We start from the raw sequence: 20,107 nt of genomic DNA on the forward strand, positions 1-20,107 counted from the left end.
TGTGTGACCTTCTGCAAACCGCGTGCATAGTCATCCCTGTTAGAAAACAATCGAATCGATTAATTGCACAAGCGTGCGCGTCTCAAGACAAAGTCGGTGGTGGTGTTGGCGCAGTAGCAAAGGGTTGTCGGTGATTTGGTGTAGTTTCATTTGCTGCCTCGGTGAGGTGTTGCAATCAATTGCATTCGAGTGGGGTTTGTAAAGGAAACAAGCGCACATATGCCGCCAAACCCGCCACCTTTTGGACCGGAACCGGGCATGCAACAATCGTGTTCCATTGTTTGAGCGGTAAGAACATGTTACGACGGGGGGGGGGGCGCGTGATTGTGTCATACCGCACCGGGCCGCACCCGCTAAGATGGCGCGCACGCGCGTGTGGGTGTCACTGTGTTAATGATGCGCGCCCGGATTGATGCGAGATGGCCGTTGCCGCTGAGTATGTGCGCCACGCGTGGGTTTCGCTGTCAGATTCCGGGAACTGCCGGGTTGGCCGTCATACAAACAGCCCTTTGGGGGCGCAAACGAGATGGAGCTTTTAATTGGCTGCATAATCTCATGCCGGTTTTTTTGTTGTTGTTGTGTGATCTGCTTGCAGGCTGTGCGAAGATGAAGACTACCACCCGACGGACGAGGACTGCTGGACGGGCAGCAGCCTGAGCGACTACACCCAGCAGGTGGTGACGACGATCGGCGACCGGTACAACCCGGAAGTGGTGTACAATGCGAGCGCGACCGTCTCGCCCCACATGCAGACGCTCGTCGATCGGCTCATCAATCTCAAGACGGCAGTGAACAAAGCGGTAAGTCGGGGGAGGGTGTGGCATGTTTTAGGATTTGTAGAAATGGAGGAAAAAAAGTAGAAGAAAGGCTATTGAAATGATAAAAAGGTGCTTTTTAAACGTCTTGTGTAAGAGATTGCATACCTTTAGGCGTTTTAATGACGTATGCTCCATATTTGACGCCTAAAGTTATGCAATTTTCAAGACAAAATTACGTCAAACTGCTTCTTATAACTACTAGCTTCCTAATGTTCTGTTTTTATTCCCCATTTTGCTCCCCAGTACTCATCAAATACGTTCAGAAGTGACGTAGACAAGATGCAGTCCGATATGGCGGAAGGTTCGGGCGATTCGTACCCCTCCGACGACGATGAGGATGGAGATCTAGCCTCGGGTTCCGGCGACGGTAAGTGTCCTTTAACGCTAGCACTTTTGGGTTTTGCTCTATTTCTCGTTGACTGTCCATTAAAATGTACATTCTAAATATCTCATTTTTAACCCTCCACACTTCTTCCCATCCCTTCTCCCGTAGACGTCAACCCGCGCACCATTTTCAGAGACAATCCCAACGTCACGCCCAGCCACACCGATGTTAGCGCCGCGAAACGAATCTCGACCAGCTCCTGCTGGAGTTTGATCACCCTGGTTGCCGTGTGCCTGCAGGTGCTACTGCTCAGCAGCGACTTCTGCGGTCACTGAGGGACTGGTGCGCGCGCATACACACACACCCGTCCTCCTGTCCCTGCTCTGGATTAACACGACACACACACTCACCCTTCGAGAAGCAAGCGTAAGAAATAGTGTAGCATGAAAATACGAAATACGGCTACTACGTACACACTACTGCGGCGTACACACGATCATCTTCCTCAAGCCGGCGCAACGCAACCCAGTTCAGGCGGAAAGGTCGTCAATTAAGTACCGAAAGGCGTGTGTGGCGGCGTGTTCCCTTGCGTGCACTGGCAACCGATTCATTAGTCAAGGCATTAGTATTCCCGCAGCCCGTCTTGGTGTGGGACGGCTGTGTGATACCCGTCGGAGTCACTGCAATCGCAAGGACTAAGTCATGCACAGTCTGTTTTACTATTTGATGTTTCATTCTTTTCTGTGTCACTCGTTAAGGTCTACTGTTAAGGAGAGCGGGAACGAAACGAAATTCAGCTTTGATGGTGGGCAGCTTTCCCATTACTACGATTGTAGGGGTTTTACTTCGTGCTGCTAGCATTGGAATTCAGCACCAGAGGTGCTTCCGGTTGATCATACCCCGCGCAGCTATACGCCCAGCTTCTTTTATTTTTATGATACGCCGTCTGCGGCGGCCGCTATCAACTGTTGTGTGTTTGTGTGTGTGCGTGTGTGTGTATACACACGGTGCAGCTAAACAGGCTGCTCAGCAAATCTCAAACCGAAAGATCGAACGTTTCGAAGCTTGATCTCTCGTGGATGTGTCAGGTGGGGATTTTTGTTTGTAAGATTTCAGAAGTCATTCGAGCCAACCGATAACACAAAGAGAGGGGCGTACGTTTAGCAGGAGCGCGCGCTCTGATGGTTTAATGCCGTGATGATTCTTCCACTGTCATTTATTTAATTCGAAAATGTGTTTTTTTTTGCGTAGAAATCAAGATTTTTTGTTTCCAAACCCTTGTCAGTCATTGGATCATTCTGCACGACTTCCATTTCGTCTATTTCTCTCTAACTCTCTCTCTCTTTCTCTCTCTCTTTCTCTATCTCTCTTTATCATCTCTTCTCAAGCGAGTATGTCTACTTTAATTAGTCGTTAACAAAAAGAAAAACAAGAAAAACAGATCAATATCGTAGCTAGACCATTATCAAAAAAACCGAATTAAAAAAGCAAACTAAAAAAAATCACAAAAAAACTCATCCTAGAATCACGATATGATCATCTTATCTTTCTACTAATCCATACTAAAAAAAACATGGAGCAAAAAGATGAATAAGGAAATGTGTGCAGATTTAAGCAGCAAGAAATGGAAGAATCGAATCGGTCATGAAAACATTATGTAAATAATTAACTTAAAATCAATCACCTAACCTGCTACCGTACCGAAACTGTAGCGGGCAAGTGGGATGCAAACAACAGTTATAATCAAGATAAAAAAAGAAGCAAGAAAAAGAGGAAGAAGCAGATTTTTTTCTTTCGTTTCAAATAGCAACATAGAAATCAAGCCCGCAAGAAAACAACCTACGCATAGATTCGTAAACACTAGTTAACAAATTCTTCTACACGCACGACACATTCACTCGCAAGACACTTTGTTGACGCCGTGCCAGTGTGCCAGACGGTGTGTTAGCACACGGGAACACTTTGTCCCTGATGTTGTGTTGCCTTCGGTGGTGTCGGACTAGTAATTGATATCAAGCGAACGGAACGAAGAGCAGTATGAATTTCCACTAATCGTTGCAAACGAGTCGAGTTTTGGCATGCGAGGTGCATACTGTTAGGCGGCATTGCTACCGCTTTCAAAAGTGTATGCAATTTGAAGCGCATGGCATGGGGCATGATCAAGTTAAAAGGTGTTCTGCCTCGTTCACGGCTGGAAACAGTTGCTGTATTTTTTATTTATTATTTACACAACACACATTCTTACTCAAATTCAATCAGGCACATAGTACGCATGGTAGGCCACTGTATGCTGTATCATCAGTCATGGAGTGCCGCCAAAAAGGAAAGGGCTACTGAAGCTATCGCCAATATTTTTTTCTTTCTTTCAAAGTCATTCGATAAAGTCCAGAAACAAAAGTGTACATTTTTGAGTGTGTGTGTATGTGCGAAGATTGTTTTTTTTTTGCTATGTTTTGGTGCGTAGGTGTTGTTAAATGCGGAAATGTTGTTTTACGATAGAACGTGCGCGGGAAGGAATGATTCGTTGTACAGTAGTGATGGTACGGTATGGTTTGTTGCGCCCACGCGTGGAAAACAGAACAGAAGCCCCACCCACTCGTGGTTGTGTGGTTATGTGTGTGTGTGTGTGTGAAACGAGCCGGAAGTCGTTACGCAATAGAGCGACATACAGAGACAAATTAAAAGCAAAAGCAAAAGCAAAAAGTAATAACGAAGGAAAAACGGTCAACTGTGAAGTGTAGTAGCGCACGGAATGCTAACCCAATTGTTTGAACTATCTGTGATTGTGGGAAAAGAAGAAGGAGCGATACGCAAAGATGAATACAATCCGGTATGCTAAAGAGAGAGAGAGAGAGAGAGAGAGAGAGAGAGAGAGAGAGAGAGAGAGAGAAAGAGAGAAAATAGGAATGTGTGTGTGTGGTTTTGGCGAGTGTGTTTGGTGATCTTCGGTTTCTGGAAGCTGTAGGAAGGTGTGCAAAATTAGATGGTGTGCAAAATTTAATTTATTGTTAGTAGATTGTTGTTTACATGGGCCTACTTACTGCTACTACTACTAATACTACTACTACTACTACTACTACGACGACAAGCGTGGGAAAAAGGGAAAGCGGGAAAGGCATTCAGAATCAAACGCAGTCTGATCCGTAACGCTCCGTAACGCGTCCAGACTGCTAACAGTTTGGCGCAAGGGAAAGAAAAGGGAAGGGAAATGTTTAAATTAACACATAGTTTACACCGCACACACTTGCGACACGATTGAGACAGGCCGAGAGAGATAGAGAGTGAGTGGAAGGTTCACGTTTCCAGAACCAGACCGATCCAGACAGAACGACCACTTGGGAAAGGAGGGTGTGCGAAAAGGGAAGCGTAATCTTATGGTGCCATGAACCCCTTTTACTTCCGTGCGTTGAAAAGAAGAAAAAAAAATATAGCAAAAAAAAAGGGTTTTGTTGTCAAAATAACAAAAACGTCAAAACTCGTCCGCCAAACGTACGCGAGGACGTGCATGAAACCAATGGGGGAGAAACAAACACAAATTTGCGGAAGAAGAAACGGATCGCGAAATACGGAAAGGAATGCAAACAACAGCAACAACAACAACAGGTAGCATTAACATTCAAATGCTAATTCCACTTCCAGTGATATATCTTAGATTTAGGATTTTTTTTTGTTTTTGCAATTATATATTATGTTTCTGTAGTATTCTTTTAACATGTGCATGTGTTGATTTTCTCTGTCCCCTTCAAACACTTCTCTCCCCACCCCCCCCCCCCCCCCCTTTTAGCCACGGTTCGGTAGTAAAGAAATCAGTCTTCAAAATTCGAGTCATAATTTGTAAAGCAAAAAAAAAAAATCCCTCTTACGGAAACTAACTTAAAAACGAAAATCACCTACCGAATCGCTAAATGAGGGGGGGTGACAGTGTTTTCCCGTTTCCTTCATCCCGTCTCGCAAGCATACAGCGCTTGGTGTAGTTCTAAATTTTCAACGCTTGCGCACGCTCTGGAACAAAATTCGAAATCCGTGCAAACATGCAAACAGAGGGGGGAAAAAAGCTTTCAAAGCCTTTAAAGCTTGCAATCGATTTAGCTATGCAGGTGCAGGCTTCGTGGACAAGGCAAAACTTACCAAACATCCCTCCTCCTTTTACTCCCTCCCCCGAATACGGCTTCATCCCCACGACGGAGGAAGTTGTACCGCAAAATTATTACCATTATAAGTGTTAAAAAAAAACTAGTTCGGAGAGCGAACAGGAGAAATCAAAGTGGGGTGAAAAACAACAAAAAAAGGAAAAAACAAAACGCGAAAACGAAAGTGGAAGTGAGGAAGTGAAGCAAAAACAGAGTGGAAAAAGCGCAATTTATTTTGTATTTATCTAATAAATACAGTTCAAACACAGGAAGTAAAAAAAAACATGGAAACAAGAAAAAAGAAACGGTAAATTAATTAAACTAAGCGCATGAGTAAATAAGCTAGATTCTAGGATGGTAATATATATAAACAAAAAAGTATATATATAAAGAATAGTTTTGAAAGCACGCAACTTGTTGGAAACGAAGCGGTGACGTAGCGGGGAAGAAAAACGGCACGACAGGATCGTGGATCGGAAAAATGCAATCCACACACACACACATCCTACAACAGTCCCGTGTGTGCCGTGTGTGTGTGAACGCGAAATGCGAGCGTAATAATGTGTATTATATGTAGGCAAAATAGGATATGAAGGGTTTTCTGTTCTGTTTTCTTTTTTCTTTTCCTCGTCGTCGTTGTCGTCGAAAAGCAAGCAGAAGAAATAAACAGAGCGAAACGCACTTAGAAAAGTGATTAAGCGAAGCAGGACAATGTGCTAACCAATAGCAGTAGTAGGGAAAGAATTGAAATAAAAATCAGAAGAAGCAACCTCAAAACACACAACCTCCTCACAAACGCACACACACTTACACAAAAAAAGCGGGAAATTGCAGAATGCAAACGAAAAATAGACGGTCATCTCAACCCTCCTTCCTCCCCCAGGCAGGCACAATCGATGATCGATGAGTGCGTGTTAAATGATGAGTCCTCCTTTCTCCACTTGAATTAATTTGCTTCCCAGTCTCTCGATGCGAGATAAAATCGGTGCAAATGAGAGTAAAACAGAGAGAGAGAAAGAGGGTGGGGAAAAAAGCAAAAAAATAAATAAATAAACGCACTGGAAAACGCATAAATGAACGAAAAATATATACACAAACACCAGGAAGTGAAATAGCCATCGAGCGGTAGGGAAACGTTTTGCTGAAAAATTGAACCCTCCAGCTGCAAAACTGCAAAAGTAAAACAAACGCACTGCAATAAAAAAAAAACAGGCAGAAAAATAGAATTGCAACAGAAACTCGTCAAACCAACCGATACTGTGCATAAGGAAAGAGAGGAAACAATAAACATATTATTCTGAACGAATAACAAAATAAAAAGGGCGTGTTGTGTTTTCTATTGTAGCGGCTTGTTTTGTGCCATCATTTCCACGAATTTGGGTAGGGAGGGGGGGGGGGTTTAACTGTCCTGTCCCCTGGCAGGTGTACCGGATAGATTCGTATCCAAACTGCAGGTAATTCATTTTTAACTATTATTGTATCATTGTGTTTGTGGTGAAATTAAATGGTTTTCTGCTTATTCGAGCGGTCCATTTTGTACCGCGAATTGCATAAATGTAGGCGCGCTGCTGGGAGGATTTTGAAATTGACGTTGGTTTTGCGTGTTTTGTGCTTAACAGGTGTGCTTTTTTGTTAATTTTGTGCAACATTTAGTTCATTTTTTATCTTTTGTTCTCTCTCTCTCTCTCTCTCTCTCTCTCTCTCTCTCTCTCTCTCTCTCTCTCTCTCCCTATCTCTATCTTGCTAACAGTTTTAAAATCAATTACTCAATTGTGCATGTACTACAAGTCCGAAACATTTGTTTGGCTGGTATTAAAAATGCAGAACATTTGATCATTGCTTGCTGCAAGCTTGTTCGATTCAAACAGCAGCTCAATCATTTGTAATAACGCTTTTTTATTTCATACATATTGCATATTTTAAGGCGAAACACTGATTTTTAGATTCGCTCATTTGTCCTAATATATAAGCGCCTGTGGGTATGCAAAGTATGTGCATATTTTATCTATTTATTGAACATTTAGCCATAAAAATGTCATTCACATCCACAACTTCTAAGCACCAGATTATAAATAACAATGATTCTAGTAAATCAAACCCTTTGCACACCCCTTTACTGCTTCCCTTTACTTCGATGTGTTCCCCTCGCACAGAGAGTTTGAAGCCCAAAAAGCTTCACCGTACGCGGGATAGCCTTCTCAAAGCTTCCCCTATGTCCAGACATTCTTATCTAGCAAAAGTTCTCTGGTTTTTTTACCCTGTCTCATATGACAAACTACTTCTGTACTTCCTTCGCTCCCTGTGCATCGTTAGTGCTCCTGACCTACGCACCCGTGCATTGCCACAGCCTCGCGATGTAAGAGCAGCGATGTAACTGGGTCAATTCTTGCTGATCCGATGCCAAAAAACATTGGTTGATTTATTGGCAACGGTGGCGCCACTGTGTGGTGGAGGGCCACTTTTCTGTTCCGACTGTGCCGTGACCGTGTTTGTGTGTGTGGTCAGCTTCAGGCTGGCCGGCTTGAAATTCATCCCCTTGTTATTTGCTGTTTCCACCGTAGGGAGTGTGGGAAAATATGCTTTCCCCCCCTTAAAAAAACTTGTGTGAACTTTTTGTTTTATGCTTGCGCTCCCACATAAATGTTCCCCGGGCAGCGAGAAACAACAACAAGGTGTCGAGTAGATGTAACTTTTTGGTGTGGTTTTTTTTTGTTCTGTTTTTGACCTGTGATATGAATATTTTAAGCTTTCGATGCAAGTTCGTTTTTTTGTTGTGTGAGGAGGTATGATGAAATAAACAACAACTTGTGCAGTATGTTGTTGTGCGCTGTTTTTAATGACTTTTGCTGCTGTTGTTCATGCAAAATCATGCTGTAGCTCGAAAATTATTTAATATCTTTAGCTACTTTTTTTGTTGAGCTCGCATTGTATACTGACTGTACTACCCATTATTATTGATGGAAATGTTTACTATGAAAATGTTATTTTTTGTTTTCATCTCAGCGTCCTCATTGTGCCCTTTTTTAATGGAAAATTGCATGCTGCTGCTCTCTGTCTGTCTGCAGCACGACCTGTCACGAGCAGTCAGGTCTAGAGTTTTAAAATTTATCATAAGCTGAAGAAGGGCTAGAGGAATGTAAAAAAAATCTCTGTATTTATTGCATATTCTTGCCACTGCCCAGGACTACATCATTGCTGTCGCTTATTGCTCTTGAAACTTGTATAGAACGGCGTGAGTTTTTTGTTTTGGTTTTGTTTAATCTTTTTTTTTATCTTTCGCATCGATTTGCCAAAGTGTTTTGCTGTGTGCGAATATTTTATATTCACCCGGATACGCCTCCCGTTCCACCTTAAATGATTTGTAGTGGAAACTTTTGGGCTAAATAAATAAATAAATACACACCACTGCTTTGTTCCGCTGCGGCTGCAACGGGAGGCTAGGCTAAACAACTCTCGACTGATAGCGGCAATAAAACGCGACAAAGCTCTCTTCCGCCACACTGCTAAACTGCAAACAAGGGACTATCTTGCGACAAATGCTAAAAACTCCTTTGCTGCCGAATAAAAGCACCGAGCCGAGCAGCCGAGCTGGTCGCGCGCCGGTATTTTGAACCATTTAAAAGTTGGCAACAGACAACCTGCGCGCAATACGTTTGCCTGAGCGTTTGCTGATTTTGGCTGAAGCCGGAAGAGGAGCGAAGGGTGCAAACCGGAACGGCAGTGCATGGTTTGATTTAAAGTGTTTTCGATGGTTGTGATGTGGTGCATTATAGTTTGCTGTTGTTGCTGTAGGTGGTTGAGTGAGATTGGTACATTGGTCTGAAAATCAAGAGTGAATTTTATTTTTACTGATACAAATATTGATGCTCAATTGTGAAATAAAAGGTCTATTATTTAAAAGAATTCAAATCTATAGCTTTCATTCACCAAAAGCGATTCAAATAATGTCAAAAGCTGATTTTGATGAGCTGATTGCATAATTAAAGGCGTTTTTCTTTCCTGTGCTAACAATCAAACCTATTGCTCCTAAATTTATGCAATATTCCTTACAAAAAAGCAGCATATATCAGTTTCTTAACAACAAACTTTTAACCCATAATGTACATATTGTGAAAATTGTTGCCAAAAATTTTGTGTGGAAAGAAACTCCTTGAATTGCGCAATTTTCTACAACCAATTCTGCTTGATACTATAAAATGCCCCTGATAGTATGCTATTTCTTTACCGATCATCGTTAGAAACGCAAGCTTATGTTTAAGGCAACACTCAATATTTTTCATAAAAATGTAACAATAACATTTTTAAGTGCTACCCACGAACACACACACAGCACTGCTCTATCTCCTGCCAGACAAATCAAACACGGCCAAAGATCGGTATGATGAAAAAAAAGTTGACCTACTAATTGTACCAAAACCCAAGCGCCAAAAGTAGCGAGCGAGACTCTTTTGCCATCTTTTATCCTTTAAGAGTGGCTCAGCGAAATGGGCGGCCAGAGAGCAGTAGCAGAACGTGCTGAAACGCTACTCTTTCGCGAGCGCCAAAAGCGGACGCATAGCGCATGATGTTTATTGAGGACAGCATGGCGCCAGTTGGAATCGATCGTCCAAAAATCGTACGCAGCAGCCAACATACAAGCAAGTAGAAGTTGGAGGAAAATAGAAAAAAAAAACTCCAACCTCCCGCTCTATCTCTTCTCTACTGTGTGTGAGCAGTGGTTCTAGAGTTCAGCATCCTTTCAGTGGCGTTGTATATCCTTCACGCGCTGTACGCTGTCACGTGGTTGGCTCAGTGGGGATTGTGATGTTTCATTCGTTTTCTTGTTAGAGCTTTTTAGAGGTTAGTAAAGTAGCGTACGCTTGGTTTGAATTCAACTGTCGATAGATTCAATCGAAGAAACCTACGCGTATACCTGACGAGTATGTGACGATGTGCTTATTACACATTTCCAAGCTGACACGTGCATGCCTGGGAATGCGTCTCTATTCAGCAGAACTTTCTGCAACGAACACGAGCAACAAAAAATAGAATATTTCCATCGACCAGCTGTAACATTCCCGTGCAATCGTGCCAAAGGTCAGGGAGTGGAAGCGACATTTTCCCTGAAGAATAGATGAGCCGTCCTTCGTGCGCGAAATCGGGCTCCATCGCTACTTTGCTGGCGTCACAGTCATCCGATAGGCATCAAGCACACTATACATTCAGATTATGTGACGCAATGTTGAACGGGAAGGGAAAAAACAAAAAATACCAGGCAAAACCTTTACATGAGTCACATCAACTCTCGCTCGCTTACGAGGGAGATCGTTCAATCGTTGCAAAGGATCACAACAGCTCACTCCTACGCTTTGCAGCGCAACAGCAACGAGCAACGCGAGCAAAAATATTATAATTACTATCAATGTGGCAAACATTAAATCGTGATTTAAGGTTATGTATACGTACACCGCAACGCGGATGAAACGGGGATGATTAGATCGGGCTTTTGTTACGGTCGCCATTTAGGCCGTTGGTTTTGGCCGTGTTGGCAGTCACGGAACACGGACAAACGGACTTTTTAATGAACGCAAAAGCAAACGATTAACGCAAGCAGAAATGATTATTAGCTAGCTTGTGGGTAGGGTGCTGGATGGGGGGAAGGGGAGAAGGGGGGATAATTTAAAGCATTGCTGTTGATGCTGTTTTGCGTTGGCATTGCCATTTGGTCGGATCAGGCAATAATTGATATTTATGGTAAATTTAATAAATTTTGCACATTTTTTCACATTTATTCAGTTTTCGGTTGCTTGTCAATTGTATTTTACGTTCATTTGTGCAGCTTCTGCTATACTTTTGTATCATTATTGTACGTTTACAGGGTTTTCCAGGAGTTCTCATAGCTGTGGGACACTTTATTGACTCTTTTACAAGAAATGAACTTCATATGATGGGAATTGGACTCTATAGCATCTTTTTTGGACAAATCCAATAGGATTTTTTCCTGGAGCTTGTCCAAAAAGAGTGCCATAGAATCCATTTTCCGTCATATGAAGTTTATTTCCCTTAAGAAAGCGTCAATAAAGTGTCCCATAACTATGAGAACCCCTGGAAAACCCTGGGGTTCTTTTTTACTTGATAAGTGTTACCTATTTAAATCCTTAGATTATTCTTTTTATTATTTTCGTAATAGGCTTTTGTTATTCGAAATCATATTTTTTGTTTTATTTTGTTATTTTTTATAATTATTTTTCAACATCAGAAGAATTTCTGCCACTGCAAAATCATTCAGACGACGTTTCTTTATAGATTTTTCATTAATTTTCTATATTTTTATTTTTATTTTTTGTACTACCTACCTTCCTTTCATCCCACATCCGCTCAATCTCATCCAACCCTGTTTTAAAGCCTACTATCAGCCTACTGTTCCCCATAAAAAAACGAACTTAAAGCTTCGAGCGTCGACCACAAAGAGCAAAAGAGTGAACAAAACCATGAACCAACCCATTTTCTTCCTCCGGGCTGCTTTCGACATTGATTAGGCTCGAATGGGATGGTGCATGGTGAAATGGGACGTTCCACTACGCTCCTGAATAGCCCATTAAGAGTTGTAAGAAGAGCTGAGGCACAATGTGGGGCATAATATATAAACACGCTAATTTCTGTTGGAAAATATGCTCTGAAAAAAAAAAGAAAAATGCTTAGAAAGCATCCTTCAAACAGAATCTCTTGACGAAATAGCGCCTGCAGCTATGCAACGTGTATAACATAATCGAGTTTATTAGGGACAACAATGTTTCTAATCGTTTTTTATACTTAAAGGCGCCAAATCACCCCAATCTCCTTACATACTACAGCCCAACAAGGCTGTGAAATATTCCAACAGTACATTCGTACCAGCTTTAAGCGTCTTCAAATTTCCCATAAACTGCGCAACCACACCTAATTAATAACCTAATCGTGCTTGTCCACCGCTTCCTTTGCACTACCTAACACCCAGCAAGGTTACCCAATCGCGTTACACCACCAACACCTTCATGAGGTGGCAATGGACTTGACGACTCCCAAGATTCCGTTGAAACACCTTTTGCGGTACAACGAGAACGACAACAAAAAAACCTATCGCCTGGGACAAAACCGTTCTTTTCGACCGTTTCAATCGACAGTCTGGTGCCCCCCTCTCCCCTCCCGAAAGATGGAAATGTGTTTGCTCGCTCCGTTTCGATAATGGCTCATTAATCAGGCAGTTAAATTTTGGACACTCTATCCCTAGCCCTAAGGTTTGCGTAGGGCAAAATGGGCAGCGTTTGCGTTGAAAGGGGGCTGAAGCAATTCTAGCTCCACCGTAGCATCGGAGGGAGTGGTAGTTAATGGGGTTGGAGTACTGGGCTACATGTCAATTAACCACGCATGCTAAGGAGTTCCGGGAAGTTAGTGGCAGTTTGTTGGGCTTTGCGGGGTTTGCTGAGTGAGTTTGATGGTTTTGCGTTTTGATGAGCGCTACGTGAGGGAATTGTTTGATATCAAAAAGTTATTGGCAGTAGGGTGGGTGTGAGACTATTAAAGGGAACGCATTTTGTACTTTTTCATTTAGTTAAGTTTAGTTTATGTCCTAATACAGAGATTTTTTTTAGATTTATCAGCCGAAATAATGATTTCCCTTCATTGGTCTTTCTAAGCGCCTAAAGGTATGCACAATGATAGCTTTTCTAATCGTTACGGCCCACTTGCGTCTTGCGAGCATCAATTATTCGCCGAAATGTATGCAATTATTGAAGTAAAACTACCTTTTCAAGACTAAAACTTGATTATAACCTCAAACCATAGTTCGACATCTCTTCTATTCGTTTCTCACTAATCTTACAACCTTTTCCTTCGACACAGTTCAACTTTAAGCAAAGATGAATCATTAAAACATCCCAAAAAATACCTTACATACCGTTTTGCTTTGCTTGCGCGTGGAATAATTTCGGTGACCTTTAGTAGAATTCAAAAAAAGATGAGAAAAAAAACTAGTCCAAAAGCGCCAGCCAACAACACCCCGATGATGGCTACCATCCAAAGCGGTGTAGCGTCCCGGTGTCTGTGATCTCGGGCCAGCAGGCAAACCGAGATTTATATGGCACGGGACAGCAGCGACCAACCAACCACCGGTCGCAAAACCATAACCTATCCCGAAACGATAAACGACGTCCTGACCGACCCGACCGACACCACGAAACCTTCGGACCGCCGACGAGGACGAACGAATGCAGCAAAAATAGGCCGCACAAAAGGGTTCCCAAAAGCGCCGGCGAAGCGCCCGTTTGGCATCTTGCGTGCCGAGGAATTCGGGGCAAATGTAGCGGAAAGCTGTTTGCATTCGATTTCTGGCATTTTCTGCGCCCTTTCCGCAGGGGTGTGGGGATGCCCGTCTAGGTGTGTGGCATCTGGCTGGGTGGATTTATCTTTGTGCTTTTCTTTTTGAAGCCACCCGCACTCTTTCTCTCTCTCTAGGCTTCGATTCGAATGATGCTTTGAACTTCCACGCTGCGGGCGCGCGTATGTGTGTGACTCCCTTTCTGGTGGTGAACCATGTTGGGTTTGTTTGTTTGAAAGTGGTCGCACTAAAATGGTAGGAGAAAGCAAGAATTGGGGAGGGAAAAAAACAACTCAAACCCACCGACCAAAATGCGATAAGATCAGTGGCAATCAGATTTAATGAATTTTTTGGCCATTTTCCCCGGCCAAGCTTCGCTATCACGGGCAAGTCACGGCGCGAGATGGGCGAGAGCCGTTCGATGGGTTGGATAATCGCGGACACCGATTTGCATAACGTGAAACACGAGTTCGCTTTGAAGAAAAGAAGGAGAAAAAAAGGACATAGGTTGTGAAAAACGGACGCTTTCCACCTGGTTTTTTTGGTGGAAAATTGGATGAACTGTAAATTGGCCAATCTATTGGATGAAAGGGATGCGGAGGTGGGAAGAAGGAAAAAATAGCGACCGAAAACGCAAAAAAGACTAAACTAACTGTAACTGGCTTTTTGGTGAATAAATATTGAGTTAAAATGGTTCGCTCTTTCAACGGCCTGATCGCCATATGCGGCGCACCACATATGGCAAGCGATGGCGGTTCGCTTGGGAAATGTTTGAATTTCAGCATTGCGAGACCTTGGGAAATTCGTTGTTCGCCGCTTATATTTGATATTGAAACCGCGAAATGAACATTAACTTGTACCGACCACTATTAATGACTTCATCGATTGCGCCTGGGCATAGTAAACACTCAACACACCCACATAAGCACCCACCCGAAAATATTTGTTGCCAAACAGCTTTTATGATTGCTTTCCGTTTCAAAGCCCTTCGAAGAGGCCCTTCAAAGTACAAAAATACTAAAATTGATTCACTCAAACGTGCGATGAGACGTGATGTGATTGTGTAGCGTGTGCTTCATAAATCACATTCTCCAAAAATACACCCCCACGTTCCCTTTTATAGAGCTTACTAGGAGTCGTACATTCGGACCAATCAATTCTAAGGCAAACGCGGTGTGATTTGCATTGGCGCCGGAGTTGCGGAGTTTTATTGGCAAATTTTAATGACCGTAATGTATGGGGCATTTTTAAGTGCGTTCACTGCTACCACCATCCCTAGGATCGATAATTGTTGAGAGAGGGTGTACGGAGTCGATCGTGATGGAGTTAGGTAATAAGACAAGTGTTTCTTAGAAGAGAATGTGGTTAGACAGTTATCACAGCTTTATTGCTCTGTTCAGCTTCATTCTCGTCCGCTACTAGCCCTGAACCGTAGTCGAACTGGAAATGGATTTAGAGACCCCCTCAACTCCATGATTAGGGTGTTTAACGAAGTTCGTCATTTGTTTGATTTTGGAACCTCAGTGCAATCCTTTAAACACTGCCTTAGAAACGAATTATTAAGATGATCTTTATACTTATCTTAAACTAATATTAGACTTAAGAACATTCACACGGATCCATTGTTATCCATTGAACGGGTAATAAACAATCAAACAATTATGGGCCTACAATTACATAGTGGGAATATTGAAATTTTGCTGAGGTGTATTGAAAATTTCGATTATTTTGAAATGCAATGTTCCTTCAGGGCTATACAGAAGAATTGATATGATATTTGAAGCACTGTAAAGCTCGTTTTCTATAATATTCAGTCAAGGTTTCTTAAATCCTCTTAAAACCAAGGGGCACATCAAGCGGAACTCATGCCAATTCAGAGCTCATACCAGCTCTGGAAATGATTCCTAATTCATACAGGTCTTAGAATTGGTCCTGGCCCTATACTTGGTCTTGGAACTGATACCGAACATATAGCGACCAGGCAATAAATCTTGAATTGTGATGGGTAAAGTTGGTAAACACTCGGAGTCAATTCCGAAGGGTTGGTCCACCCAGTTTTATCGGGAGTCGTTCGGAATCGTTCGGAATCACCCGGAGTCGTTGGCAGTCGGATTCGTCAAGAGCTGAGCGGATTCGACTCTAGACGACTCCGAATGACTCCAACTCCGGTCGACTCCGGATGACTCCGATTCCAAACAACTCCGGACGACTCCGGATAACTCCGCACAGAACTAGTGATTCGAATTTTGCCGGAGTCGGAATTGGACTAACAATAGTTCTTGGCCTTAGAACTGATTCTGAATCCATACAGGTGCTGGAACTTGTGTAGAACCCATACAGAATGTGAAACTCATGAGCAAATCCGTACAGCTATTAGAACAGTGCTGGAATAGGAACAATTCTGAACTGATCCCAAACTCCATCCATAACAGTCTTCAAAATGATCCCAAATCTGTTGGTGTCCTGGAACCGATCCTGAACCCATGCCGGCGCTGGAACAGATCTTAGACTCATACCAGATTCCTATAACACAATCAGGACCTAACACTGCTCTCTAGTGATGGGCGTTTCGGAGCGCACCAACGGCTCCGGAGCCGGCTCCGACTTTTTCCCGAAGCCGGCTCCGCTCCGACGGCTCCGGAGCCGGCTCCACACCAACGGCTCCGGAGCCGGCTCCGCACCAACGGCTCCGGAGCCGGCTCCGGAGCCGGCTCCGGACTAACGGCTCTGCGCTCACGGCTCCATTCCAATGGCTGCGGAGCCGGCATCGGCCCCACCGTTCCAGAGCCGGCGACGAATCAACGGCTCCAGACCAACAGCTCCGCACTAACGGTTCAATAGAGACATCATTGTATGATAGCATAATAAAAAAATGAATATATATTCTCGCACGTGTGGAAGCTAACACACGATATGATTGCAGTATTGACATACATGACGTTGTGTAGCATTCGTCTTTCTTAACAATATTCAAAACTAATCGATGTTTTTTTTTTTTTTTTGATAAATTCTTTTAAACATGACCTACTCCGCTATTTACGGATTTCCTCGGTTGAATCTTAATTGAAAAAGTTCTTTTGGTCCTTTGTGTTAAAACCGGCTCCGGAGCCGTTGGTGCGGAACCGGCTCCGAAATTGTTTGGAACCGGTCAGAGCCGTTTTGCCCATCACTACTACTCTCTAACCCATAGAGTTCGTGGAACTGATATTGAACTTATTCCAATTCAAAAACTGTCCCTGTTTCAATCAGGGAACGTATCGTGTAACTTTCCCAGTTCTTCGGATCATCTCAAAACTGTAAAAACAACAATCTTTTATTTTTCAACACGTTTTATTTCGTTTATCAATAATTAATGTATCAAAAATGTTGCATTTCCTAGCTTGTACTGGCGTTGGTGGCAGGCCCTTTTGTAAAATGGTAAAAGAAATGAACTCACACACACACTTATCGATACGACAATACTACTTATCAACAATGAGAGAAAATCCTCCTTAATGCTACGTATAAAAAAGAAGCTTGTAAATAATGATGATGATGATGTCATTGATGAAATACGACCAAGTGAGAGAATAAAGGGTGTTTTCTACACACGGAGAGACACATCCATCCTACAGGAACGTGATTTTCGTTCGCGTCTGGTTAACCTGCCACACGTTCAGCTCCTCGTACGTTTCGATGCACTCGTCGACCTCGTCCGGCTTGTAGCCCTTGGTGGTGCACCGCTCCATAATGTCGGCCACCTTTACCGTCTTGCTTTCGCCGGCCAGCTCCCGCACGAGGGCAAATATCTTGTCCGAGGTGTTTTGCACGCTGGAGCAAGGAAGGAGAAATACAGTAATTATTTAAGATCCATTGTCCTCTTTTCGACGCTCCCCCATCCCCTACATTCCCCATACTTACTGTGTGTCCCGATGTTCGGTCTGGCTGAGCGAGTCCTTCGACATGGCCAGCAGACGCAGCGCTTCCTTCACATCGTCCTTCTCGACCGTGTCGGCCAGCCGCAGCCGGGCCAGCGCTGTTGAAAGGCGCAAAATGCCGAGCAAGTTGCGCGCGGACGTGAACGTCATGTCGCGACTGTTGCGTGCCTCACGGCGCAACTCCACGTACGCGTTCACGATGTAATCCGTCAGCTCCGGCGTGATGACCGGGATCTTGCGCTTGCACAGCGCGATGTACCGCCGGATGAGCGTCATGTCGAGCGTCTTGATGCGCGATGGCGGCTGCTTACCGTGGCTGTGCACGTACGTGATGTGCTTCGCCAGCCGCAGATCGTTGTCCCGATCGGCCTTATCCTGGATCAGCCACAGCAGATCGAACCGGGACAGCAGTGCAGCCGGCAGCTGAATGTTCTGCTCGATCGTGCGGCGCGGATTGTACCGTCCGTAGGCAGGATTGGCGGCGGCCAGAATGGACACGCGCGCATTCAGGCACGTCATAATGCCGGCCTTTGCAATCGAGATCGTTTGCTGCTCCATCACCTCGTGAATCGACACACGGTCCTCGTCGGCCATCTTGTCGAACTCGTCGATACAGCAAACGCCCTGGTCGGCCAGCACGAGCGCACCGCCCTCCAGCACCATCTCCCCGGTGAGCGGATCCTTCATGACGGCCGCCGTAAGACCGACGCCGGACGAACCGCGGCCCGTCGTGTACTGGCTGCGCACCGCCAGCCGATCGATGTACCCGAGCAGCTGCGACTTGGCCACACCGGGATCGCCCATCAGACAGATGTTAATATTGCCACGAATCTTCATCCCGTCCGGGCTGCGATCGACGCCTCCAACGAGCAGCAGCAGCAGTGCCTTCTTCACATCCAAATGGCCGTAAATTTCCGGCGCCAGGCTGCTGGCGATGCGCGTGTAGAAATCATCCTTCGCCAGCTCGTCCAGCTCCTCCTGCGTCAGCTCGTTGTTCAGCTCGCCATCGTCCGACTTGTTCAGGCACACGATCCGATGCGCATCGACGAACGTTTCGCTCAGCAGCCCGGACACCACCGCCCGGAAGCCCGTCTTCTGGATCGGCAGGAATATGCCCGTAATGATCACATGGTCGCCCGGCTGGGCGCAGCGTGTCGTCTCGCCCCGGCACATCACCGTCAGCGAACGGGGAATGTGGCCCACCGGCACCTGATCGCTGTGCTCCTGGATCTTAATCTCCTGGAACTTGACAAACTTGGAGCCGCGCGTCTGCAGGTACAGCCGGCCGCCCGCCTTGTTCACGCGGCAGTCCTCCGACGGGCACTCGATCGCCGGCTTGAAGCTCATCGACGTGACCGGCTGGTACGTTTCCGAGCCGCACCGATCGCACGTGTACGTCGCGACCGTCATCATCGGCTTCACCTCGGTGCAGCGCGTCACGATGCCGCGCACCGCCACCAGCTTGCCGATGCTGTCCGCCTTCACGTCCCGGATCGAGACCGCTTTCGCCATGCTCGGCGCCTTGAAGTACACGTCGTACCGCTTGATCAGCTCCATCGGGATGGCGTTCCGGGCGTCCCGCGTATCGTTCGGCCCGTGCAGCCGGCCCTGCATCAGCAGCCGATGCTCGATGAAGATGTCGAGCGTGTCCTTATTCGTCACCTCCCGCTCCTTGTACGAGGGCAGCAGCTCGAACACAGCGTCCGAGAACAGCTTCACGTAGCGCCGCGAGTTGACCTGCATCGCTTCCGCCAGCTCGTCCTTGTAGCTGGCCACATCGTCCAGATCGACCACGAGCTGGATCTGCTCGCGGTGCGCAATCTTTGTCAGCTGGCGGGCGTACACGAAGTTCTTCTTGCCATCGTCTTCCTCGCGATAAAACTCCGCCAGGAAGGATTTGATCGTTTCTACAAGCCGAACAGAGGAGAGGGACGCATAAATGTTTAACAAATCCCATCGGACATCTTTGTATGCAACAATCTGTGCTTACCTTTATCTTTGGCGTAATCACGCTGCATTTTTGCTACACTTTACGGAAAATAATGCACGAAAAACAGTAGACTGAACAGGGACAGATTGTGCTTGTGCGTTACAGCGCCAAAACTGATGATGCCTTTGAAGATGGCGATCCGATCCGTGGAGCCGGTGTACCCGAAATGCCCATCTCTAGCAGTATTCGAGCTTCAATTGCTCGAAACAAAAGTAGCTCAGTGTTATGATGAAGTTTTCGATAATTTCTTTTTGTTTTGTTTTTCATTGAAAGAAAATTTGTTTTTTATACCATTTCAAAAAATTACTGATAAGAAACGAATTTTGAATTTGTTTTTCTTTTACAACAAGATCTTAATTGCATTTCAAAATGCTTGTTAAGGTGCATGCAGTTTTCATTTATACACACCTTGACTAGGTAGCTCGGAACGTGAAGATGAGCTATTATCCACTGTTTGAACATAATACGATTGTTCATTTAAATTTAAACAGATAAACAATACATTTAAACGGAAAATGCATTGTATCATGCAATTGCATTAATATTTCCGTAAAAAAGTGTTGCGTTCCAGGCAGTGTTGCTCAATTTCTTC

The 20,107-nt window shown here is 44.6% G+C and overlaps 2 protein-coding genes across 3 annotated transcripts in view; one reads left to right on the forward strand and one right to left on the reverse strand.

Annotated features, from left to right (window-relative positions):
* LOC1276466 (division abnormally delayed protein) overlaps positions 1–6,593 on the forward strand; it is a 129,118-nt gene extending 122,525 nt beyond the window's left edge. For both annotated transcript variants that reach the window (XM_003435681.2, XM_315813.5), the window contains exons 7-9: positions 596–800; positions 1,062–1,185; positions 1,312–6,593. In XM_003435681.2, the coding sequence (XP_003435729.2) occupies positions 596–800; positions 1,062–1,185; positions 1,312–1,478 (496 nt within the window). In that variant the 3' untranslated portion in view covers positions 1,479–6,593. The remainder of the gene's footprint in view (positions 1–595; positions 801–1,061; positions 1,186–1,311) is intronic.
* A 10,326-nt stretch (positions 6,594–16,919) lies between these two features.
* On the reverse strand, positions 16,920–19,664 carry LOC1276468 (DNA replication licensing factor Mcm7). Its single transcript, XM_315815.5, has 3 exons — positions 19,516–19,664; positions 17,509–19,432; positions 16,920–17,418 (listed from the first exon to the last, which is right to left on the reverse strand). The coding sequence occupies exons 1-3, from the start codon at positions 19,541–19,543 to the stop codon at positions 17,217–17,219; spliced, it is 2,154 nt and encodes a 717-aa protein (XP_315815.3). The 5' UTR covers positions 19,544–19,664; the 3' UTR covers positions 16,920–17,216.
* Positions 19,665–20,107: the final 443 nt, after the last annotated feature.

This window comes from Anopheles gambiae, chromosome 2, assembly GCF_943734735.2.
Source record: "Anopheles gambiae chromosome 2, idAnoGambNW_F1_1, whole genome shotgun sequence".
In the NCBI taxonomy this organism is placed as follows: Eukaryota; Metazoa; Arthropoda; class Insecta; order Diptera; family Culicidae; genus Anopheles; species Anopheles gambiae.